The 26,469-nt window shown below is 46.6% G+C and overlaps 2 protein-coding genes and 1 non-coding gene across 3 annotated transcripts; all 3 read right to left on the bottom strand.

Annotated features, from left to right (window-relative positions):
* Nucleotides 1-1,962: 1,962 nt before the first annotated feature.
* On the bottom strand, nucleotides 1,963-2,044 carry trnas-cga (transfer RNA serine (anticodon CGA)). The gene has a single exon. It is a non-coding gene; the product is annotated as a tRNA-Ser (tRNA).
* A 394-nt stretch (nucleotides 2,045-2,438) lies between these two features.
* Nucleotides 2,439-21,850, bottom strand: ccdc14 (coiled-coil domain containing 14). The gene is made up of 13 exons (XM_030359978.1): nucleotides 21,694-21,850; nucleotides 20,677-20,717; nucleotides 19,658-19,742; nucleotides 19,235-19,307; nucleotides 18,771-18,872; nucleotides 12,148-12,226; nucleotides 10,653-11,605; nucleotides 8,269-8,407; nucleotides 7,686-7,762; nucleotides 7,467-7,589; nucleotides 7,239-7,332; nucleotides 5,452-5,533; nucleotides 2,439-3,638 (listed from the first exon to the last, which is right to left on the bottom strand). Exons 1-13 carry the CDS (start codon nucleotides 21,715-21,717, stop codon nucleotides 2,805-2,807), a joined length of 2,706 nt encoding a protein of 901 aa, XP_030215838.1. The 5' UTR covers nucleotides 21,718-21,850; the 3' UTR covers nucleotides 2,439-2,804.
* Nucleotides 21,851-25,191: 3,341 nt separating this feature from the next.
* LOC115546507 (trace amine-associated receptor 13c-like) lies at nucleotides 25,192-26,411 on the bottom strand. The gene has a single exon (XM_030360019.1). The coding sequence runs from the start codon at nucleotides 26,235-26,237 to the stop codon at nucleotides 25,239-25,241; it is 999 nt and encodes a 332-aa protein (XP_030215879.1). The 5' UTR covers nucleotides 26,238-26,411; the 3' UTR covers nucleotides 25,192-25,238.
* Between the last annotated feature and the right edge of the window lie 58 nt (nucleotides 26,412-26,469).

Here is a 26,469-nt window from a genome sequence, read left to right on the forward strand (position 1 = left end):
AATTACGAAATTTGCCATCGGTAAGTATTGACACGTGAAGAAGTTAAGTGAATAAGCATTTGTGGTGATATTAGTAACCATTACTAGCACTAACATTACCACTAGAACTATTTACGCTACACTTTACCTAATTTCTTCTTATTACTTATTACCCCCGTCTTAGTATCTCTTTATTACTTGCTTTATTTGTATTACTATTATTTATAATTATGATCTAGGCTGCTCCTTATTTTTCCTTATTTTTTTACATATTTAGAATTGTACTTCTCTTTCTTTACATTATCATGTATTGCTGCTGCTATGTGGCTGTTGAGGAACCAAGCCTAAGAATTGTACTCTTGTGTACTTGTGCAATAGGATGTAATAAAAGTAGTCCTCATTCTGATTCTGATTGAGATTATTAATAACAGCAGTGCAGGGCGTAACACCCGGGTAAAATCGGCAGGAGCTATTTTGTCATTGTAGTTGTCATTGTGATGTCGTGTTACCGGTTGGGTTGTGTGTAACCACACCCTGCTGGTGCGACTGACTTCATTATTATTTCATTTATCTTAAGAATGCAATTACAAATGATTGACTAGACTGAGGGGATTGCATTTTTGGTTCCATTTTTTACTGAGGAAATAGGAATGTATCAAATATTCAACTAAAATTAATTCAATTAAAACTCCTTGAAAAAACCCATGTGTCACTTAAAATTATACAGACAATACATCTGATTACAGGCTTCATGGAGCCCAGTGGTTCATATGACCTCTGACATGCTGAAGGCCCTGGTTAGTGGGGTTGCAAAGCAGGCCACACTATTGTTATTCTGGGCCTTCCTCATTATACTTTTTCTTTCTGATTTTCAGTACCGGTAATTAACACCAAATCAATACCAGGAAGTTGGGCATATCAATGTAAACTATTATGGCCAAACATTTATACGTTTTAATTATTCATTTGTATTGCATTTTTTTTTTAACTCTTTCTATAATAATATTATTTAATATGGGAGGTGAATGGGGGCAAAACGCTATAACCCCTCCAAACGGGAAAACCTGAGAGTTGTTGAATACACATATGTAGACTGGAAGTAAGGAGGTGTAACGGTTTACAATACACTTTACACTCTACTACACCTCATTAATTATTATAACTTATTACCACTGTTTTAGTTTCTCATATAACGACTTTTTTTATTGTGATCTATGCTGCTACTTATTTTTACATATTTTTCTCTCTATTTACTTTATCTTGTATTGTTGCTGCTATGTGGCTGTTGAGAAACCAAGCCTAAGATTTGTACTCTTGTGTACTGAGACAATAAGATATCATAAAAGTTATGATTCTGATTCTGAAATACAGGGAGCGATGCAAAATAGCTTAATTTAGCACGCAGATTTTTTTCGGCACAACGCGCATAAGCCCAGTTTTGATAGGCCAATATGTAAAGCGTCTTAGAGTACCATGGCTATATAAATTTCATTTATTATTATTATTATTATTATTATTATTATTATTATTATTATTATTATTATTATTATTATTATTATAAGGTTTGTCTGGATAGTTTAGTCTGTAGGCTACCTCGAAGATTTTGGAAAACCGTGAATAAATCACGCACGCATGCAAATGCCCAAACACACACAAACACACGCACGCACGCACGCACACACGCACGCAAACACACTACACACTACACACTAAATACTACACACACACGAACACACAGACTATAAAGAGCTTTGGTAGAAAAGTAATATATACAAAATTACCCCTAGCCCAATCTGGCAACACTGATGTCAGGCGGCCTTTCGGGATACGGGAATAGCTGAGTTTTCCTGACGTTATTTATGCAAAAATGAACAACACAATCGCACACATCCTCCTTCATATTTCTATAGTAGCGTAGAAAACGTGGCGTGTGTTTGCATCCGAGTACCACGTCATTAAAGTTGAAACCCTGGAAAAAAAATCCGTCACGAACAGGATTCGAACCTGTGCGGGGAAACCCCATTGGATTTCGAGTCCAACGCCTTAACCTCTCGGCCACCGTGACTACGCATGTGCATGTTAGAGTGTCTAATTTTGAATTCTATATGTAACGGTTCCTTTTAAACCAAATCCACCGTAAAATATACGATTTCTGAGTCAAAAGATTGTTTTTCATTATATATATTTATTTATTATATATATATATTATTAATGTTCAGAAACATGGTCTATTTCTTCAAAATTCGGTTTACACTACTAATAAATAAAATGGAAAAAAAACACTGTCACCATGCATGAATGTTTGGCAAACAGGAATCCATACATTTTAAATGTACTCTGGTGAGAATAACTGATCATCCTCCACCGACGACAGTAGCGGCCATCAACGCGATCTCTGGCAGGAAAAGCAACCAATCTCAGAGGGGTAAATGATAATTGAAAAAAATATTATTTGTAGATTCTTTCAAACAGTTTTTATTTCGTGAATTTATGTAAGGCACAGTTCATATCAAGTCATTTGTAAAAATAAAATTAAGATATAATATTAATATCACCACAGACACGTCAAGTGACCACGTTAAGTGACCAGGTCGCGTGACCACGTCATGTGACCCAGTCAACTGACCAGGTCATGTGACCAGGTCAAGCGACCAGGTCCTTCTTGAGGGTCACGTGACCACATCATGTGACCACGTCATGTGACCAGCTCCTTCTTGAGGGTCAAGTGCCCAGGTCATGTGTCCAGGTCCTTCCTGAGGGTCATGTAACCGGGTCATGTGACCAGGTCCTTCCTGATGGTCATGTGACCGGGTCATATGACCGGGTCATGTGACCAGGTCCTTCCTAAGGCTGCGCTGCAGGCTGGCAATGCTGGCGTCCAGAACCGCCATCCCGTGGCAGAACGCCACCTCGTCCCTCGTGTCGAAGGTGGAGCCTGACCCGACCGACCAATGGGACGCCACCTCCCAGTGGGGGGAGCCGTGTGATTGGCCCAGGCCCGGCAGGGGAGCGAGCGCGTTGGAGCTCCGCAAGAGCCGGAGAACTTTCTGGTAGCTCTGGCCGCCGCCCCCCAGCGATGAGGTCGCTACTTCTTCTGGCGGTGCAAAGGTCACCCTCTCTGGATCCAGCCAAGCCCCTCCCCTAATGGACTCACTGGCGCCTCCCCTTATCGACTCACTGGCCCCTCCCCCAACAAACTCACTGGCCCCTCCCCCCACTGACACACTGGCTCCTCCCACCACTGACTCACTGGCCCCTCCCCCCACTGACTCACTGGCCCCTCCCCCAACTGACACACTGGCTCCTCCCACAACTGACTCACTGGGTCCTCCCACAACTGACTCACTGGCTCCTACCACCACTGACTCACTGGCTCCTCCCACCACTGACTCACTGGCTCCTCTCATCACTGACTCACTGGCTCCTCCCATCACTGACTCACTGGCTACTCCCCCCACAGACTCACTGGCTCCTCCCATCACTGACTCACTGGCTCCTCCCCCCACATACTCACTGGCTCCAACCACCACTGACTCACTGGCTCCTCGCATCACAGACAAGCTGATGCAGCGGTCATCCTCCCAAACATCCGGGCAGGGCTCCAAAATACCAGCCCCTGATTGGCCGGCGCCCAGGGAGCTGAGGTACTGGTGGACCTGGTTGGACGAGGACCCCGAGTGGTCATGCCCACGCTGGTGTTGGTCCAGGGCCCGGCGGGTCAGAGGGGGCCCCTGGAGCACACTGGAGAGAAAAGGGGCCATATTTAAGGGCCGATTATGGTTCCACGTCGACGCAACGCAAGGACCCCGCAGACGCTTCGACGCAATCGTGGACCTGTTTTGGTTCCGGCCCTTGCGGTGGACACACGGAGGGTCCGCAAACCCCCTTGCGTTGCATTGACGTGTAATCATAATTTAGCCTTTAGCCTACAAGAAATATTCAAGGGAGCATATTATGAAAACTACACCTTTCTTGAGATTTGGAGTGTTGTTTTGGGTCTCTGGTGCTCCCACACGCATACAAACTTTGAAAAAAGTCTGTATATGATTTTTTTTTAGCGAGATATGCAATTCTGAAAGTACCCCGACTACAGTTACCAAACGAGCAAGTCAGTTTCGGCGCCCCCACCTACGTAGGAAGGGGGCACATTTGAATATTACCTCCCACTTCCCCACTCCCCTCGGCGGCAGTCAGGCAGCTCCGGCGAGGGGAGCTCGGCGGCAAGTCCGGCCGCTCAGCTCCCGGAGTGCAATCCCATCTCCTCCATGTGGCGGTTCATGGACTTGGAGAGTCAAGGCCAAAGTTCCTTTCCCCCAATTCTTCTCAACCATGGCCGAGATATCCCCCACTACGAGTCTTCACTTGTTGTGTAAGTACTAGTGACGTCAGACGCAGTCTTTATGATTCATAATATCATCCGAGGCGCACACAGCTTTTGGCCGTATAATATTATATAAATACCCATACATAATATTATTATTATTATTATTATATTATATGATATAGATATAGAGCTCCAGGAGTCCGCAAACGGCAACAAAACCTTCTCCTCCATGCTGTGGTTTAGTCTGACAGCTCATTGGTCGATGGGCAGCAGCTCATTTGCATTAAAGCTACAGACACCAGAAACTGCGCATTCTGAAGGGACTGAAACAGAGGGGAATAGCGGTAGGCGAGATTTATTTTCCTAAAAGCTATTTCCAGCAAACAGCTTCAAAAACATGTTTTCTGGAACTCAAAAACTATGTTTACTTGCCGGAAAACGCCATAATAAGTCTCCTTTAAGGGTCCCTATCATACCACCAGGTGTGAGTGTGATTAGCCGTTACAAGCCAAAAATCGTCCCTTCCCTTTGCCTTAGTGACATCCAAATTGGGCGTGTCCACCTATGTGTTTGCTGGATAGATCAGTCTACCAGCCTACCCAGTGGACTATAGCAAACGTTGTGATGTCACTAAAACACAGGAAAAGGCAGATCTTCAGACGTCTTTGCCTTTAAGTTCTTTTAAGATTTTCCATTTTAAAGCTTTGCATCCACACGACAACATTTTCAAAACTGTCCTCGTCCACACAGAATGCAACAAGTGAAAATGGTGTAGTGAGTATGCGAGGCCACTAGGGGGTGGTGTAACTCTTCACCTCAAATATGCAAAAAAGAATAATCAAACATGTGACCATCCCTATGCACCCCCTCAGTTGGGTCATAGCTGCGACTACAAGGGCGGGGCTCGGCCTCAGTATCCTAACAACCCCGGACCGTTTAGCCTTAGGTGCATGTGCATAGTAGCAGCCAGTTCGTGAGAGTAGCAGCAGAGAAGTGATTGTTGCGCAGCCCTGGAGCACTATATCTAATATTACATTATATAATAATAATAAAATATAAACGTATCTATATAATATAATATAATATCTAATATCACAGCCAAAAGCTATGTGTGCCTCGGATGAAATTATGAATCATAAAGACATCTGGTTGGACGAGGGCCCCGAGTGGTCATGCCCACGCTGGTGTTGGTCCAGGGCCCGGCGGGTCAGAGGGGGCCCCTGGAGCACACTGGAGAGAAAAGGGGCCATATTTAAGGGCCGATTATGGTTCCACGTCGACGCAACGCAAGGACCCCGCAGATGCTTCGACGCAATCGTGAACCTGTTTTGGTTCCGGCCCTTGTGGTGGACGCACGGAGGGTCCGCAAACCCCCTTGTGTTGCGTTGACGTGTAATCATAGAAGAAATCCAGATTGAACCGCGACATGGAGGAGAAAGGGATTGTACTCCCGGAGTCGTTCTAATTGACCACACCTGAGTACTGGGGAGTTATTTAAGCAGGTTTTCACCCTCCTTCAGGTGAGCACTCTTTTCGGTTGATGCAGGCTGTTTTAAGGCCGATTCATACCTCCGGATCCGGATGAAATTCGTCCGTCCGTACCAAACATTGTCTCCGGGACTACCCTTCATACCTCTGTCCGGTTTCAGCGTTGTTATGGATGTTACGCAATACATCCTCTAGAGGGCAGTGACTGTCGTGACACAAATTAACAGCATCGACAATCGCAAACATAGCATCTGTAGAGGAGCTTTTGCTTTGTGTCATCCGAAATAGGCAAAAAAGATGCAAAAAGTGTAGCCCTAGGCGGCGGTGGAATGTGACACCCCTCACCAACCCGCAGATTATCTCCTCAAAATGTTGAGCCATTTTAAATGACCAGTTACAACTCATTGCCAAAGCAGGGGAACAATAAAACAAAAAGATCAGGTATATCGTATAATATAAGTATAAAACGTTAAAATACACTATATATACAAATCAGATATTATACTACTCTATCTGTTTTCGCGAATGGTCTGACTTCTGACTCCATATTGCCGCCTCGATTTCCGGTGGTATTGCTCCGGGTCTCCCGGAGCACTCCGGATTCGTAAGCTCAGAGGCGACGGACCCATTGACGGACGAAACACCTCCGGGACCGGACGAAACGGTCCGTATCCGTATTTACCGTAGGGTGTGAATGGGCCTTCACTCTTTCACATTGGCACTTTGCTTTACCTAATTAGTTCCCCACAGATCCTTGCATTTAAACTAATTAGTAGTTACTGAATCTGTTTCGCCTTGTTTTGTACCATTTAAACTAAATTACCTTTTTGATTTAAAATTGAGTTATTTTTGACTCCCTTTTTTATGTGATGGCGTACGATTCCGTCGTTACACACGGCAGGAAACAACGAGCCGGTGTGTAACGTCTTTCTACCGCAGCGCCTGTCAGGGTCTGTGTTTCCAACTAAACTGTGCTCTGGAAGACGGTTTTAAAAGTCGCCGCTTTCAGGCCCCAAAACATCCGTTGTCGTGTGGACGCGATGCAAAACCGCAGCGAGAGAGACAGAGCGAAAGCCGGAGCGTGAGCCAGAGCGAGAGCCGGAGCGAGAGCCAGAGCGAGAGCCAGAGCATGAGCCAGAGCGTTAGCCAGAGCGTTAGCCAGAGCTTGAGCCAGAGCGTTAGCCAGAGCGTTAGCCAGAGCGTTAGCCAGAGCGTTAGCCAGAGCGAGAGCCAGAGCGAGAGCCAGAGCTTGAGCCAGAGCTTGAGCCAGAGCGAGAGCCGGAGCGAGAGCCGGAGCGAGAGCCGGAGCGTGAGCCGGAGCGAGAGCCGGAGCGAGAGCCAGAGCGAGAGCCAGAGCGAGAGCCAGAGCGAGAGCCAGAGCGTTAGCCAGAGCGTTAGCCAGAGCGTTAGCCAGAGCGTTAGCCAGAGAGAGAGACTTGTAACCCACCTGCAGAGACCGGGCCGAGACGCCATCTCCTTCAGCCTCGTCTGGGCCAGCAGGAGCACCTGGCCAGACGTCCCGGGACACCGGGCCACAGAGCCTACACACACATTAATCAAATTCACAACCGGAGGCATAATATGTCACCTTTAACAGGGGTGTGTGTGTGTGTGTGTGTGTGTGTGTGTGTGTGTGTGTGTGTGTGTGTGTGTGTGTGTGTGTGTGTGTGTGTACCTGCTCTGATGCGGGCGTTCTCGGCGTCCTTCTCATGCAAGGCCATCCGCAGCTCCGACACCTCCGCCTGCAGCCTCCCCAGCTGTGATTGGACGGCGCTAAGCTCCGCCTCCAGGCGCATTGCTAAGGGTGAGGAGGAGGAAGTGGTTTGGGTTCAAGGTGGAGTTTCAAATTGTTTTGCATCGTGATTATCACACACACACACAGGAGTAGTCATACCGTCACAGTGGCTTTCTCTGCAAAGTCTCTCGGCCCTCTCTCTCTCCTGCAACTGCTGGTTGAAGATCCTCATACCCCTTACAACACACAAGGCATCAACACACACACGGTATCAACACACACACATCCATGGCAGCAACACACACACACACACGGTATCAACACACACATCCACGGTAGCAACGCACACACACACACACACACGGTATCAACAGAGACACATCCACGGTATCAACGCATGCACACACACACGGTATCAACACACACACATCCACGGTATCAACAGAGACACATCCACGGTATCAACGCATGCACACACACACGGTATCAACACACACACATCCACGGTATAAACAGACACACACACACGGTATAAACACACACACACAGTAACGCACACACATCCACGGTATCAATGCACACACACACACACACACACACACACGGTATTAACGCACGCACACACACACACACACACACACACACACACACACACACACACACACACACACACACACACACACACACACACACACACACACACACACACACACACACACACACACACACACACAGGTCTGACCGGTGCGGCTGGGCGTTCTGGCTGCGTAGCGCCTGCGGGGCCAGGCTGGTCTGGGGCCCCAGAGGGCCCGGGGTCCCCTGAGGGCCATCTGCCAACGCCCGCTCAAACTCAGTCAGCAGCCGCTCTGCCGCCGTGTAACCTTGGAAGGACGGACCGGGAAGAGGTCAGAGGTCACAGAGAGGTCAGGGGTCACAGATGGGGCTTTCACACCTAAAAGAACCAAGAGCCAGTTCCGGGCTGGTGCAAGGGCCAGTTCCAAACAGGTTCCAGCCTTATCCCAGTTAAGAACCAGTTGGTTTCACACCGGCCAGAGTCAGCCATGGAGCCGGCGTGAGCAACGTCATGACGTCACTGCAAACGTCTCCGCTTTCCCAGCAACCCTCCCACCCTGCCGGAACTGTACAATAAGAAGAAGAACCCTCGCGCAAGTTTCAAACACAACAACAACAATTTCGTCTTCGATTCAATCCGTGTATGGTTTGTTCTTTGAATATTCCGATTTAAAACAAAATCAGAAAAAACTATTAACAGTCGTTTTTTGGTTTTTCTGATTTGATTTTGTAGCCGAAAAAGGGCAAAAGGAATATACAAATAAACAGTATTTTTCTGTTTTTTTAAATCAAAACGGGAAAACTGAATAATCCAGTTGCTTGTTTTGTTTGCGTGATATTTAGATAAAACCGCAATGAATTCCGGGAAAAGGGCACGCGGATTTAAAGAAAATACATATAAAGACGTTTCAAACGTTCCATCGAGTCTCTCGCATTCTACAATGGCCAGCTTTATTGTTTTCCGTAGGAGCCGGCGACTTAGTCTGCGAGTGGACGATCTGAAACTAAATCGGAAACTAGATTTTTTCTTCGAAGGTTGTGCTCCACACAGAACCTCCTCACCGTTATAACGGAGCACTTCGGGGCACCAGATTGCTTTAGAGCGGTACTGATCGCGTCGTGTGTCTTTCCAGTGTCAAATAGTTTACGAATAAAATCACCATAAGGTTCAAGTGCGGCCATAACTAAGGCTAAATATAAATAGACAGTCTGTGCTGGTTTAGGTGGTTGGCTCTTTTTTCTTCGCTACCCCTGCCTTCTGGTGTAGCCTATAACTATCAATGTATCTATTTTTGTTTTTCTGTTTCGGGTTTAAAAAACCAACACACAAACACATATAAAATGCTGATTATTTGTTTATTCTTTTTGCCCTTTTTCCGATTCAAAAGCAAATCAGAAAAAAACAAAAAACGACTAAAATCGGAATATTCAAAGAACGAACCATACACGGATTCACGTCCATTGTTTACTTCGGTGTTTTAAAAATGCAGGTCTTCGTTGGTCTTCCTGTTTATGAAGGTACGGATAACCCCGCCCCCTGCCCCCGGCGTAAAAGCGGTTCTAGTTCTAGCCCAGCTCAAAAGTGGGGCTGGAGTTGAACCGGTTTTTAGAGGCCGGAGCCGGTTCTCTGGCGGTGTGAAACCAAAACCCTGGCCCTAGCTCCGAACTAGCCCGGAACGGGCTCCGATTTTGCGGCGGTGTGAAAGGCCCAAGAGAGGTCAGGGGTCACACTCCATCCGTGAGCAGGGGGGAGGGGTTAGATTCGGACTGGCAGAGCAAGGACCAATCACAGCCCCTGCTGCTGCGTCGGCTCGACGGAGATAACCGTTTTTGGAAGCGCAGGTCAGGGCCTTGCGGTGGAAGCACGGAGGGTCCGCAAGGACGTAACGCGTCCGTAAACCCCCCTGCGTTGCGTCGACGTGGAACCATAACTAAGCATTAACAGTGCCAGGGTTACGGGTTCGATTCCCACTGGTAGAGCAAGCCACTAACGCTACCAGGGTTACTGGATTCTTTATTCGCGGTCCAAACTGCGTCTTTCAGTGACTCGTCTTTGGTTGGTTAACTTTTAGTTAACTTCTCAGGTTAGTTAGTTGGTTAACTTCTCTGGCTAGTTAACTTCTTTGGTTTGTTAACTTCGTTAACTTCTTTGACTAGTTAGCTTAGTTAAATTCTTTGGCTAGTTAACATAGTTAACATCTTTGGTCAGTTAACTTAGTTCACTTCTTGAGTTAGCCAACTTCCGTTCAAGTTTCCTTCATTCCAGTTGAGCGCCACCTCAAGGAGCAGGGAAATCAGTTAAGAGCGGCTAATTTTATTTATTAAAATAAAAACAATAATATAGAGAATATCGATATTAAAGTGTCGATATTTGGGACGATATTGCCCAACTCTTCAGGAATGAAGGTCAAAATATGCAGAAGAAATTCGTAAAAAAAAAAAGAGAAAACTATAGATATTTGGTTTCGCCTCTCGTATCGCACGACTGAGGACTACCCCTCGCCGTAACGATGTCTTGCCCCTCCCCCCCCCCCCCACACACACACACGTTACCTTTTCCCGCTAGCGCGGTCCAGAGCTCCTCCAGCGTATGTTGCAATCTTTCCACCGTGCACTCCTTCGCCGTCCACGCCCCTGCCGTGCACTCCACCCGTTCCCCCTCGTCCTCCGTCGCTCGGCCAGTGACCGCTCCTCCTCCTCCTCCTATTGGTCCAAAGGTAGGAGGCGGGTTCTGTAGGGGGAGGGGCCTCCCTGGCGGGTCAGAGGGAGGGGGGGCGACGGGCCGTCCCACCGGGATAGTGGGACGGGGATGTGGAGACGGGGCAACCAGGGAGAGAGGCAGGGCCAGGGGGTTGGCGGAGGGGGCGGGACCAGGGGGGGTCTGAGGGGGCTGCTGATAGGCTGCCAGGGAGGGGAGGGGGCGGGGGCAGGGGGCCCGTGTAAGAGGGTGAGACGGGGCCCCGGGCTGTGGGAGAGGGTGAGACAGGGCCAGGGCCCCTGGGAGAGGGTGAGACAGGGCCAGGGCCCCTGGGAGAGGGTGAGACAGGGCCCCTGGGAGAGGGTGAGACAGGGCCAGGGCCCCTGGGAGAGGGCGAGGGTGAAACAGGGCCAGGGCCCCTGGGAGAGGGCCAGGGTGAAACAGGGCCAGGGCCCCAGGGAGAGGGGGAGACAGGGTGAGGGCCCCTGGGAGAGGATGAGACGGGACCAGGGCCTGTGGGAGAGGGAGAGGGTGAGACGGGGCCAGGGCCCCTGGGAGAGGGAGAGGGTGAGACGGGGCCAGGGCCCCTGGGAGAGGGGGAGACGATGCTAGCGTGCCGCCGTAAGCCCCGGCTGTAAGACAGGCCGAGGGGCCGCCTGGGGGGGCCAGGCGGCCCAGAGAGGGGGCCACGGACTGGGGGTCTCCATTGGGGACCCCCGTAGGGCTCCGGGACGGCGTGGAGGTGGGCAGGCGTGCGTTGAACCGTGCGGTCGTCCTATTGGTCGGCTGACCGGACAGCTGATTGGCTCTGAGAGGGAGGGGACAACTGAAGGGTTAACTTCCGTCGAGGTCGCCTGCGTGAAGATTATCATCACAAAAACAACCTCAACACCGGTGAAGGTTCCTCATCCGCTCCCTACCGTCGTGGTCATTTCTCCAGAGAAGTTCTCCCGATTTCTCTATGCATACTATTTTAATGCATGCATACATTAGACCCCTGTCTAGCAGAGTGAGCACAGAACACCGTTAGACAGAGCTTTTTAAACTGTTTCACATCCTCCCCACTTTGGAGATGTCAATAATCACATCAGGTCATGTTTAACCAAGACACAGCGCTGCCTGGGTGTCTCTTTGTGTGTGTGTGTGTGTGTGTGTGTGTGTGTGTGTGTGTGTGTGTGTGTGTGTGTGTGTGTGTGTGTGTTCCATAAGGAATGCATAAGGGGACGCCCTCTCCCTTGTGACCTGGTTTACCCAAGGTCAACATTTAGCTGACCCTGAGGAAGGGCGCACAATACAAGGAGACGGCTCAAAGGAATCCACGAACGGACTTCGGAGGCGACGCCCACCTACCCCTCTGCGGGACCGACTGAGCGCGGGGCGTGTGGGGCGCTGGGGGGGGTCACGGCCGGGGAGGGGACGGCCGTTGGAGCTGGTGGATCAGACAGACAGACAGACAGAGAGACACACACAGAGACACAGAGAGACACACACACACACAAACACACAGACAGACAGACAGACAGAGACACACACACAGAGACACAAAGAGACAAACATACACACACACAGACAAAAAGAGACAAACATACACACACTCAGACAGAGGGACACACACAAAGACACACACAGACACAAAGAGACAGAGACACACAGAGAGAGAGACACACACACACACACACACAAACAGATAACACACAAACAGACGCAAAGAGACAGAGACACACACACACAGACAGAGACAGAGAGACACACAGAGACACACACAGATACAGAGACACACACACACACACACACACACACAGAGAGACATACACAGAGACACAGAGAGACACACACACAGACACAAAGAGACAGAGACAGAGAGACACACACACACACTTTTTATAAGAAGGGGACATGTTAACTGGTATGCAGGGCTCTACACTAACTTTTTTTTTCAGGAGCACTCGTGCCCCTAAGTTATACAATTTAGGAGCACAGGAAAAAAATGGGGGCACAATAGGTTTTTGTTTAGAACATTTATTAGCGTGCAGGAATTGCACACACCAACAGCACCAATTTACTAAAGCAAAATTAAGACAAATAAATAGACAAGATTATATTTAGGTTACACAAAACAGCACCAATTTCGGCTTCCACCGTACCAGGGTTATTGGGCTTGGTGCGTTTTAAATAGAAATCGGGACAGCGAGAATGCATAGTGGACTCGATGTGTTTCACCACAGCATCGCATTTCAGATTAGGGTTCCCCGTTATAAACAGAGAGGATCCTGCCATTGCCAATGGGGCTTCCTTACAAAATGTAAAAAACATTTTCATGTTCTTAGCATCATAAACTAGCCACCCGAAATCCTTCAACTAGTCGGGGTTGAATTTGTAGACTTTATCGACTAAAGTAACAGCATTAACTTTCTCCACGCAGTCTATTCATAATATTGTAATGACCACGGAAGAGGCAGTGAATGAAGCATTGATTAGACAGCGATTTAGATACCTAATAAACCGTTGGAACGCACAAGACTGGTAACCATAGCAACGTAGGTAAACAAACCCCGCTAAACCCTCCCGTAGCGCTCCCCGCCCGCGCTACGGCCATCCGGAGGCGCACAGAGCTTTTGGCCGTGATATTATAGATACAATACAATTATATTATATTATATACTATTCTATATAGAGCACGGGGAGTCGCAAACGGCAACAATCACTTTCTCCTCCATGCTGCGGTTCACCCCGGACTGCACTGCAGGGAACGGTTGGCCGGTTGAAAACTGATTGGCTGTTACGTTACGCACGTCACTCAGTGGCCACGCTTCTGAACGCTGATTGGCTGTCATCACGCGAATGTCGCGGCAAAGTTTAAATATTTCAACTTGAGCAAAAGTGGCGTGCTGCAAATCCACCTGAAAGGGTGGATTTGTGAACGCGCTCGCCCGTGCCGGGCAAAAGTGTCGCGCTGCAAGTGGAATCGCTGCTTTGTATGGAATCCTTTCGCCCCTTCGCGTTTGGTGTGAACGCACAGTATAGTGCGCTGTGGAGAAGTCACTCGCACGCGTGCTCCTGTTTTGTTTTTCTCGTTCGCACGCCGAAATATTCACTCGCAAATGCGAGTGAAATGGGCGCACTGTAGAGCCCTGCTGGTATGCACACCTTTCTAACTCTGCTAGCAGCACAGATACATTTTTCTGTAGTTTCAGAAATGTACAGCCTCACCTGGCTGAGATCAGACCGACTGAGTCCAATCAGCCTCAGTCGGTCTGATTGGACTCTGGGGCTTGGGGCGGCTGCACACCTGTTGCTCGTTGACCAATCAGTGGTCAGCAGGTTGAACCCACCGTCAAGTACTCACACTCTGATCCACAGTAGCCGCGATTGCATGGACACTTCTGAACCGATTAGAAGTGCAAGAACAGCTCAATCTGAATAAAGAATGATCATATATACGCTTCAATCGGAATACAATTCTCTGATCTGAATATAATTCCATACGGAATAGAAGAGGTTGTGTAGTCCGCTATAATCGACATGCATACACTTATTCCGATTGGTTTGGGGTGGGTGCGGCTACTTTTCAACTTAGAGAGATGGTATCAGCAGCTGCAGTAGTTCGCAATTGGTCCGTCTGTACTTTTATGCACACCGAACTTGACCACTGTCAAGGAAAGTGTTTTTTTATTTGCCTGACTCACATCTTTCTTTCTTAGCACTCCGCAAGTAGTCTGATAACTTATCAACCCCAGTGTGTCAGGTTGCTAAGCGACGTCAACGTCTTCGACAGACTATTTCTCTGTTGAACAACACTACGAATGGTAATTGTAAAATGACACACGTGTGAAGATATTGTTTAGTTTTGGCAAGGAGCCGTGTAATAAGCAGAATAATGTCGCCGGTCAATATAATAACACCCTTCAGGATGGGGTCCGGTTCGCCCTGTCAGGGCTTATTTTCCCAATAATGACCGGCGTTCTGCACAACATTAACCCTTACATATATCATATTTACATTTATCCAAAGCGACTTACAATAAGTACATTTGTCATAAGAAGTGCAACAATATATCGCTGTCGGTACAGTAAGGATGTTCATAGAACCAAGTGCAAGCACAACAATCGCTAGGCTAACCAATTACTGTACTATAATACAATAGAATACAATGTTGCTACACAACATTGCTACACAGTTAAGTACTATAATACAATACAACACAATGTACAATGGTGGCCAGAAGGGGGAGGGTCAAGTCGAGGTGGACTCTGAACAGGTGAGTCTTGAGCCTTTTTCGGAAGATAGTGAGCGACTCTGCGGTCCTGAGAACGGCAGGGAGCTCGTTCCACCACTGAGGTCCCAAAACAGAGAAAAGGTTTTGGGACCAAAGCCCAGACCAACACAACGTTTGTGTGCGAGAGACGTACGCTTACCAATTTTGTAAATGCCATATATACAGTACATTCAGATTGCATGATAGGAATAGATCTATTCCGATAAGACATCATATCGGATCAGAAGTGTCCATGTAAACGCGGCTAATGTCGGTTTGAATTCGATAAATCGTACAGCCCTAGTGGTGGACGACTTAAGGTTTATTGTACGGTTTGGTCAATGCTCCATGACCTCCATGCTGCCATGAGGAGATCTCTCTCTAGCTGGGTTTGAAATTGTTCCCTATTCACTCGCTCACTATTACCTATATAGTGTTTATGATACAGGGAACGAACAAACGAGAATTCAGACACTACGCTGAACATTTCTTAACGTCATTTACTGACGGAAATGACGTTTAGAAAACACGACCGCATTGCACTATGGTATACGGGAGTAACATGTAGGGATCATCGTATGTACATTCAAATTTTGGGTATTTTATTTTCCACAGTGAATGAAATTAACCACTGAGAATTCAAACAACATTACAAAATGGCGAGCACCTGCACTATATCTGTGATAGGGAACGATTTCAAACACAGCTTCTGAGTGCGCGTGGTTCAACCTGCTTACCACTGATTGGTCAACGAGAAACCGGTGAGAGAGAGAGAGAGAGAGAGAGAGAGAGAGAGAGAGAGAGAGAGAGAGAGAGAGAGAGAGAGAGAGAGAGAGAGAGAGAGAGAGAGAGAGAGAGAGAGAGAGAGAGAGAGAGAGAGAGAGAGAGAGAGAGAGAGAGAGAGAGAGAGAGAGAGAGAGAGACGTCTCAAATGTTCGGTTTTGTTACCGGCGACGTTCTATACATTATCCCGCTTAAAATCCCGCTTAAAACAAAACAATATCTTCACACGGTGTGTCTTTTTACAATGTTGATCAGCAGAGAAATAGTCCACTAAAGACGTTGACGTCGCTTAGCAACCTGACACGCTGGGGTTGATAAGTTATCGGACTACTTGCGGAGTGCTAAGAAAGACGTGAATCTGGCAAAAAATCCACTTTCCTCGTTGAAAGCGGTCAAGTTTGGTGTGCATAAAAGTACAGAGGGACCTATTGCGAACTACTGCAGCTGCTGATGCCATCTCTCTAAGTTAAGAAGTAGCCGCACCCACCCCAAACCAATCGGAATAAGTGTATACATGTCGATAATAGAGGACTACACCACCTCTTCTATTTCGCATGGAATTGTATTTCCGATCAGAGAATTGTATTCCGATTGTATATTTGGTGAAAAAAAAAAAGATTGAGCTGTTCTTTCACTTCTAATCGGATCAGACGTGTCCATGTAAACGCAGGCTGCGACAAAAAAACAACAAAAAACAACATTTTTTGGGGGGTATTTGTTACTATTACTGAGATCAATAAGATTTGTATTCTTCTTCTACAATTCAATTCAATAAAGATGTTATAATATCAATTCATCTCAACACATAGGCCTGGCCTAAATTAAAGAGCAGTTTATATGTTGACTGCTTTTAATGTTGTGTTGGTCGACTACAGAATGATCGATTGATTGTTTTGTGAATAATAGAGAATATAAAAGGACTTTAAAAATAAAAATGACATACAAAATCGCAATATTGGTCGAATAATCACAATTAGATTATTTCCCCAAATCGTTCAGCCCCATCCACCACGACCATCATGCGTCCTGGTGACATATTATACCAGCTGGTGTGAGTGGGATCCGACATACTAGGTGGACACACCGACTTGTGATGTCACTAGAGGGAGATTTTCAAAGCGGCTTGTAGAGGCTAATCACACTCACACCTGGTGGTATAATATCTCGCCTTTAAGCTATCGAACTGCTGCCGTTTTGAAACTATGGCTGCATCCGAATACTTAGTAGGGACGCACCGATCCGCTTTTTTCACCTCCGATAGCGATACCGATATCTGAGGTTTAGTATCGGCCGATACCGATCCGATACCGATATAGAAAAACAGCGCGAAATTATGGCTACAAACTGTAAGTTTCATTGAGGGGAAAAGACTGGGATCATGAGACTTGAATTTTTGGAGGTGCTTTATAAGGTTTGTGGTATTAAAGCTAGAAGGTTTAGTACCACCCCTCGGGACATTTACTTTGCATATGTTGCATGTCGCCGTGGAGCTTGCTGGCTTAGGTAAAGTGAAATAGCTCCAGATAGCAGATCCTTTTGCTCGCTCCATTTTGCAATCACTGTAGGCTCCGCACGGCGTGTTGCTTGTTTATGACGTCACTCACAGCGCACAGCATAGAAACTGAATAGATCAGCCAATAGATAGATAGATACTTTTATTAATCCCGTGAGAACATTTTCGTGGGAAATTCAATTATCAAAGCAGCAAGGTAGTAGGAATAGGATTCAAGTATGTACATAAACGTAAAAAAAAAAATATATATATATATATATATATTTTTTAAAATATGGAACGGCCCATTTGTCACCGATACCCGATCTAGAAATGTCTTCAATATCGGTACCGATACCGATACAAATATCGGATCGGTGCATCCCTAATACTTAGTACATACTATTTCTGTCCAGTGTCTACTACTTGACCATACTACATTTGACTGTGTAGTACGGTCTACAGCTATGCGTAGAACGCCTCCGAACGCTTCCGAGCACCGCCGAAACTCCACCGGATGTTTGGAGATGACGTATCTCCCCCCAGATGGCGGCAAAATGTACCTGTTTTCGGTCTTGTTATCGTTGCTATTAAATAAAAAATGTCTCTTTCTATGCGAATGGCTCTTGAAATGGATATCGCTGCTAGAAGGCGTCGTCGTCGGTCATCTCGTAGAGCGACTTACCGGCAGGTTATGATGTATATATGTGGACATTTGGTAAGTCATTTTTTTGGAATAATAATACATTTACAGTTATTTGTTACTCCGTGAAAAAGACGATCGAAGTTAATTTTTCCTTTTTTATTGAACACACACACACACACACACACACACACACACACACACACACACACACACACACACACACACACACAAATAAAAAGCCGCTGTTGGTGGTGGTGTCGGGTCAGCCATCTCTTCTTCATTTGTTACCAGACTCCGGTTGCATTGTGGGATAGCGTAGTGAGGTCCGTGGTTTACTTTGGCGGTAGTACGCATTCGGAAACGTCTTCCGTCTCAGTACGCATTCCGTACTACAGAATGCGTACTGAGTATTCGGACGCGCTATATTTTTCGCATACTACAAAATGCATACTATATAGTATGCAAGTATGAGTATTCGGATGCAGCCTAGGTCTCTTCTTACATCACAAGTGGGCGTGTCCAGCTAGAATTGTGACAGATAGAGGAGCAACGCAAGGCTGGTAGACTGATCTATCCAGCACACATCTAGGTGGACACGCCCACCTATGATGTCACTAAAACACAGGAAAAGGCAGATTTTCAAAACGGCTTTTAACGACTAATCACACTCACACCTGGTGGTGTAATATGTCACCTTTAAGGTCTCCTGGGAGGAGTGTAGCGTGTTGGTGGCAACAGCGGCATCGCTATGATTTCGAACCATCGGAGTAGGGCCCCAAGCCCATGGCTCCTCCCACCTGTCTTGGTTCTCCCGGTATTCCTCCTCTCCAGGTTGCGTCGCCTTCCAAGTGACCTTTGACCTCTGGTGTCCACCACGCCATTCTGACTTGGTTTACTTTCTATTGCCACACATTGTGGTGGACACATACACACACACACACACACACACACACACACGCACACACACACACACACACACACACACACACACACACACACACACACACACAGATAAAGACACACCCACACAGATGAAGACACAAACACACACAGATGAAGACACATCCACCCACACACACACACACACACACACACACACACACACACACACACACACACACATCCACACACACACACACACACACACACGGTCTCTCGTATACTTGTAGACACTGACAATACGTTAATCCGGAGACACACATCGGTCGGTTAACGGACGCTAAGTTAGCATGATACACACCGTGGGGGGAGGCAGACGTACCGGCCGAGTCCGCCTGGAGGAGGCGGTCCAGCAGGGAGGCACAGTGGTCCAGACCCCGGTGAATGGTGCTCACCTGGGGGGGGGGGAGAAAAAATAGTAAAGAGAGAGAGAGCTGGTCGCTGTGGTCACAGTAATAGTAAACAGAGAGAGCTAGTCCCTGTGGTCATAGTAATAGTAAAGAGAGAGAGCTGGTCCCTGTGGTCATAGTAATAGTAAAGAGAGAGAGCTGGTCGCTGTGGTCATAGTAATAGCAAAGAGAGAGAGAGCTGGTCGCTGTGGTCATAGTAATAGTAAAGAGAGAGAGCTGGTCCCTGTGGTCATAGTAATAGCAAAGAGAGAGAGAGCTGGTCGCTGTGGTCATAGTAATAGTAAAGAGAGAGAGCTGGTCCCTGTGGTCATAGTAATAGTAAAGAGAGGTCTGACCTGGTCCTCAGAGTCTGTGGAGTAGAGGGAGTAGGCCGGCACTGTGAGTGGTCTGGTAAACCTCTGAACCATCGCGTCTTTCTTCCTGTAAAGCAGGAAACGTTAGTGTGATAGAGTGTGCTGCATTGATGTCCACCATCGTTTGGCCTCCACGTTTAATAGGTGAGATCATTATAGCACCAGGTGTGAGTGTGATTAGCCGTTACAAGCCTTAAAATCTGCCTCTACTGACATCCTAAGTGGGAGTGTCCACCTGGATGTATGACGGTTAGATGAGCAACGTTTGCTACGGTCCACTGGGTAGCCTGGTAGATCTATACAGCACACATCTAGGGGACACTAGTGATGTCAGAAGAGGCAGATTTTTCAAAACGGCTTGTAATGTTATACGTTCTTAGGATAGGTTTTTTTCTTTCATCATGAGTGATTGGTTTGACTGCTCCTAGGCTAATTGTTTGTAAGGATATATAGTTGTTGCCAGTGTGCACAGGTGTCACCGGCTACCTAACAACAAGAAAGGTGACGATTATATTGAAGTGTATAGCACAGTTGAGGCAATGGAAGTGATTTGTACTGGTGAGTGTATTGCACAGGTGAGGAAGGATGTGAAATAAAGAACAGTCTCTATCGGTATTATGTTTTTCGTGGAAAATATTTTGGTAAAGAGAGAGAATTTTGGTCAATATTGAAATCCCGATTATGCAGAAAATTTATTTCGAGTTTGAAAACATGATTCATTTATTTCAGCGTTTCTATTCACTTAACTGGGAACTTGGGTTAAGGGTCCCCTTAAAAAACAATATACAAAATGCTGCTCTACGATTTCTTAAAAAACGTTTTCTTTTTTTTTAAATAAAAAATTAAAAAATGAATAATAATAATAAATCGTTTCTAATCTATTATATTAGTTTGGAGATCATTTCACCCCAAAATTACAAAAGAGAAATCAATCAAAGATCAATGAATTGCCCAGCCCTGCTGCTGTGAAGCCACGTTGTGACACGGTACAGTTTATTTACCCTCTTCTGGTCGTCCCCGTCAGCCGTCCAGAGGACACCGCCTGTCAATCAAATCAGCCCATTTAGATTCAAATCAACGTTGATGGCTAGACAATCAAATCTATCCATCAATCAATCTTCATCCTCGCACTGTTGCACTTATTTACGCACATTCTCCTCGAGCACCTGTCCATGCATACTATAGGGACAGTCCCTGCCCTGTCACTGCAGACGTGCTTATCCATCTCTTTTATATTCTTGTGGATATTTTACTTTAGCATCTTTTATTGTCCATATTTTTCATGTGAATATTTTACCATAATGTTTGTGTTGCTTGTTCTTTGGGGCAAATGGGAGGGGGTTTGAGAGTCCAGAGTTTGTGGGGGCAGGGAAGGGAGAGAGGGTAGAGATAGTAGTAATGATTATTTGAGCTGCATAATCTTACAAGCTTAACTAACCCTCACTACTAACCCTAACCATATTGATGTGTTTATTAGGGTTTATTTGAGCTACATAAAATAACCCTAACCCATATTGAGTAGTTGATTTAAGTTTATTTGAGCTACATAAAGTTACCCTAACGCACCTAACCCTAACCCATATTGAATATGAATATTATAATATATGAATACAATTGCGTACAGCCTTCTCCACAGAAAGGGGGCCTCCCTCTCACACACGTCGATCTCAGTGAGACCAAAAGGCACGAATATAAGACCAGGCGGACACACACTGTCCCTAAAGGTGCATTATTGGGGAGTTTATAACCATTATGCTCTCTGCTCCCCATCAAACCGTGCCTAGCGGTTCTGCACGGGTCTACGGAGCGATAATGTCGACATGCGCATGCGCAGAACCACTAGGTTGCCCGACTTGATAGGGATCATCGATTGGTAGTAAAACGGCTTATATTTAACTTAATACATCTTTGAATTAATACATCTTTAACTAAGTAGGGCTCACCGTTGAGGAGCTAAGGTTTGTCTTGTTAGCAGTCGCTTGCGTCTAGCATCAAGCGTGATCAATAGTCACTCTTACCTTGAGTTTGGAAGCACTCATCATGGCTAACAACACTTGGCGAAGAGTGTTTTATCCACCATCTTCTTTAGTTTGTAATATGGGAAACAAATAGTTAATTGCAGCGCCTCGCAGAGTCGTCAAACGGACGGCCTGCAGTCGCAGTTTCAAAGGGGAAGAGATGAGGCAACCAATGACTGCCCTTGTTGTGATGTCTCTGTCGTTTCATTGGCTCACACTGACGTGGATTCTGACGTTTCATTGGACGGCTCACACGTCATTCACCGCCCAGAAATACGGAACAGTTTCTATGGTTACTGAACTGTGTTTGACGCTTCTTTTTTATTATTAGGGGTCCGAGCTTGGTCCCCTATTGTTTCTGAAACGTTCCCCACCCCCCCCCCTCAAATTCTGTATAAGTCATACTGCAGCCTATACCGTAATTTGAAAACTCTTGAAATGTTCAGGTATGGTTACCAATACCCTAGCCTGGTTCTACCAGACTCTACCAGTACTTCACTTCATTTCATTTCATTTGTACAGAGAGTCTGGACCTAATCCACCAAACGTTAACTCACTTGAAGGCGGGTGTCTGTTGAAGTTTAAAATGATTGGATCTGCCCAGTGCCACTCTGGATCTGCCATAACCAATCGCTAACGTTTGGTTGTGACGTATGTCATGCGCCGGGAATCGCGCGCAGGTTACTTGTACACAAACCAAACACCTTGCGCGTCTGCACGAAAATGTCCGTCAACGACAGCTGCAGGTTTTGTTCGTCGAATTTAATTTATCAGGGAAAAATTGCACATTGTAAATCAACTACCGACCTACAACAACAACTCAAACTGGCGTACGACTTTATCGTCATTGTTCTCAGACACGCCCACTGTTCGCTGTTTGGGGGCCGCTGTGGCGGTGTCACGTTAAAATTGTACCGGGGGCGAAAATTGTACCGGCCTACGTCATCGTTTGTTTACATCCTGACAACCTGCCCGCCAACAGACGACGCGATGCAGAAAACATGTTTCCAAACGACGAAATAACATACTACAGATAGCGGATCGCTATCTGTATTATGATAGATAGCGATAACACTTGTTTTTACTTTATATTTGTATTGTATTTAATTGTTTAATCGAAACAATTAAATACAATACAAATATAAAGTAAAAACAAGTGTTATCGCTATCTATCATAATACAGATAGCGATCCGCTATCTGTATTATGTTATTTCGTCGTTTGGAAACATGTTTTCTGCATCGCGTCGTCTGTTGCCGGGCAGGTTGTCAGGATGTAAACAAACGATGACGTAGGCCGGTACAATTTTCGCCCCCGGTACAATTTTAACTTGACAGCGACACCAGAAAACCAAATTACATGCAGCAGGTCCAGGGCCCCGTTTCCCGAAAGCATCTTTAGCCTAAGTGGATCGCAGAGTGGGTCGTACGAGCATCGTACAGTTTTCACACCGTTTCCCGAAAGCATCTTTGGTAACGAACCTCTTAAAAACGCTCACGAGTCACGAGTAGCTAACGAGTGCTCCAGGGTATATAGGACGCTAAGAGCCTCGTTAGCCTACTATAGCCTCAGTGGCGTAACCAGCGGACATTCCTAGTATTGGATGCGTTTTATTATAACACATTGGTAATGGTGTATCACGTGCGTCTGAGCCTAATGTGGGCCATTATGTTCTTAGTTTGAGAGAGACAGTCCAGGAAATGTTTGAGCAGGCAGGGCACTTAAAATGTGTGAGAGAAAGTGGGGGGGATTTGTGCAGACTGACAAAGGCTACTCATAAAACGTAGCCTAAAATAATGTAATGTAATAATGTAAAATAAAAAAAATAATACAAATATTCATTATAAAAATATTTAAAAAAAATGCAAAGGAGCAGGCAAAAGGCTGGGATATGGTGGGGATTGGTCACGTTGACGGGAATGTTTAGTGACATGTGGGAGGGTGGAGGGGGTTAAAAAAAAGTCTCAATCACTCTTCGACGTGCATGAAAACCAGCCGCGTAGTTATGAGGGAGGCCGTCCTCACACCGATCTTCCTCGTCGTCATCGTCCTCAATGTCCTCCGGTTCAACCAAAGCTACCCCAGCCTTAGCTGCAATGTTGTGCAACATAGCTGTCACACATATCACAGCGCATGACTTGGCCGGCGAAAACTGGAGCCCTCCGCTGGACAGTATGACATTAAGGGGAACTTCTTCATCAACATTTTTCCTTCATAATTAACTCTGTCATATTTATATTTCTTCCGTTAGTGTTCTTGACTACAAATGTTTAATTTCCCAAGAATTTCAAAGATTGTTTAGGTATATGCTTTGAAGAAAGCCCTTAATTCACTTGAGAAATGTGTGCTTTGAGTTTTCTGGATGTTGCGTGCTTATCAATAGTCATTCTGACCATGTGAATGAGGCTGCAGTTCAGGTTTATAAGTGGAAAATCTTCCCTTAAATATGACAATTATATGTTATATTTATATATCTTCCATTAGTTTGTTCTTGACTTTTAATGACGCAGACTTCATTGCACACACTGTTTACAGAAAAAGAAAAAATCGAAGATGAAAGATTCCTTGATTATTACAACCCATTTTACTGCCGAAGGCAGTCAGAAAAAAATATACACATCTGCCTATCATATTCCTTATGCCCTATCGCCTATACAACCATTAAATAATATCTCTCAGTGCATCCTAGAATATGGTATACTTATACCATACAGTACCACACAAGACTCAATCTTACATTTTAATTTGTTAATGCAATACACAAGAGTAAAAACATTCATTACATTCATGAAATAATATCTGTCAGCGCAGAAGAGTAGACAGTCATAAATATGCACATCCGCCTAACTATTATAATAAAATTATTAATAAAACATTTAATTTGAAGACGCCTTTATCGGCATTCGAGGACACCCAAAGATACACAAAAGTCATTGAAGAGAAATAACAAAAAGATAAAGAAAAGATAATAACAAAAGTAAGAGAGATAGCAATTGGCATCAGATGGAAAATGGCAGTTTTAAACACGTGTTTAAGTTGTGATTTGAAATGGGGGGAATGAGTGGATGTTTCTGAGTTGGTGTGGAAATGAATTCCAGAGACGGGGACCAGAGCGACTGAACGCTCTGTGCCCCGTGGTGGTGAGACAGGCAGAGGGGAGAGACAGGTATATGGAGGAAGAGGAAGAGGCAGGATGATTATGATCTTCATGCCTATACATTCCTGAAATAACATCTGTCAGCGTATTCCTAGAATAGGGTGGCATCGGGGTCTGGCCGATACTTCTACAATGCTCACCACACAAGATATTGTGTATTAAAACGGCCGAATGTAAAATGTATTCAACTAAATGAAACATAAACATTCAATCTTACATTTTAATTGGTAATTAATGCAATGCACAAAAGTAAAATCAATACAAATCTAACAATTGATGATCCTTTAAAACATATGCACATCTGATTATAATTATTATAATGCCTCACAGAATGCCGTTATAATGAGAAATAAAAAATAACAGTCTCTATCTCCCTTATTCTTAGTTTGTCAGTGCAGCACGGTGGCCCGGCTGGAGTTTGGCTTTAGTATCTGCAGGGTGACGATCAGTCTGATCGTCCTCCGGAACCACGAGTAGAACAAGGCGTACAACAGCGGGTTCAGGCAGGAGTTCAAAAACAACAACCAGGCGCCCCAGAACCAGGCGGCAGATTTCAATGACACGTCCTGACCCATGAGCCCGAGGGAGGGAAAGTAACACAGGAGGAACACCACCACCACCACGCCCAGCCTCAGCGCCGCCTTCAACTCCGACCGCCGAGCCACCGCCCCCACCGCCGCCGCCCGCGACGACCTCATCTTCCGCATCTGGGACAGAGCGGCGCCGAAGACCTGCAGGTACAACGCCACCACGATGGATATGGGCGCCAGGAAGGTGACCAGCAGCTCCAACCAAACGGACGACCCGTCCACCATCACCACACATTCCCCTTGGCACGACGTCCATCTGGGCGGCTCGCGCACGTTCACAACCACGAGGCTGCAGTTGTAGACGACGGCGCACGACCAGCAGAGGCCCACGGCGAGCTGCACCCGGCCAATGGTCACCTCGCTGGTGTAGCGTAGCGGCTGGCAGACGGCCAGGTAGCGGTCCAGCGATATGAGCAGGATGCTGGCCACCGACGCCGAGGTCAGCACGTAGCTCAGCATGTAGAACGCGGAGCAGAGCCAGGGACCCAGGAACCAGCAGGAGCTGATGTAGTACTGCGCCGCCACGGGCATCACCACCAGGCCGATGAGCAGGTCGGAGACGGCCAGGGACAGCAGCACCTGGTTGGTGGGCGTGTACAGCTGGCGGAAGTGGGCGATGGAGACGATGAGCAGCAGGTTGAGCAGCACGGTGAGGAGCGCCAGGGAGAAGGTCAGGATGTAGAGGAGGCTGGCAGTGAAGCGGGGCCGAAGGCTCAGCCGGCAGGAGGTATTGAGCAGCAGGGGGTAGCAGAGGTCCGGCCCCGACCCTGCCAGCGGGCTCCTCAGTAGGGGAGACATGGCGGAGGACAGGGTGTCGAGGTGCAGGAGGTGGAGCAAGGGAGCAGAGGCCGGCTGAGGACCAGGAGTGAAGACCTGGCAGCGTCTGTGGCTCAATCCCGCCTCGGTACAACAGTTATACCCCTCTCTCTCTCTCTCTCCCTCCCTCTCCTCCCTCTCTCTCTCTCTCTCTCTCTCTCTCTCTCTCTCTCTCTCTCTCTCTCTCTCTCTCTCTCTCTCTCTCTCTCTCTCT

Source organism: Gadus morhua, chromosome 7, assembly GCF_902167405.1.
Source record: "Gadus morhua chromosome 7, gadMor3.0, whole genome shotgun sequence".
Taxonomy (NCBI): domain Eukaryota; kingdom Metazoa; phylum Chordata; class Actinopteri; order Gadiformes; family Gadidae; genus Gadus; species Gadus morhua.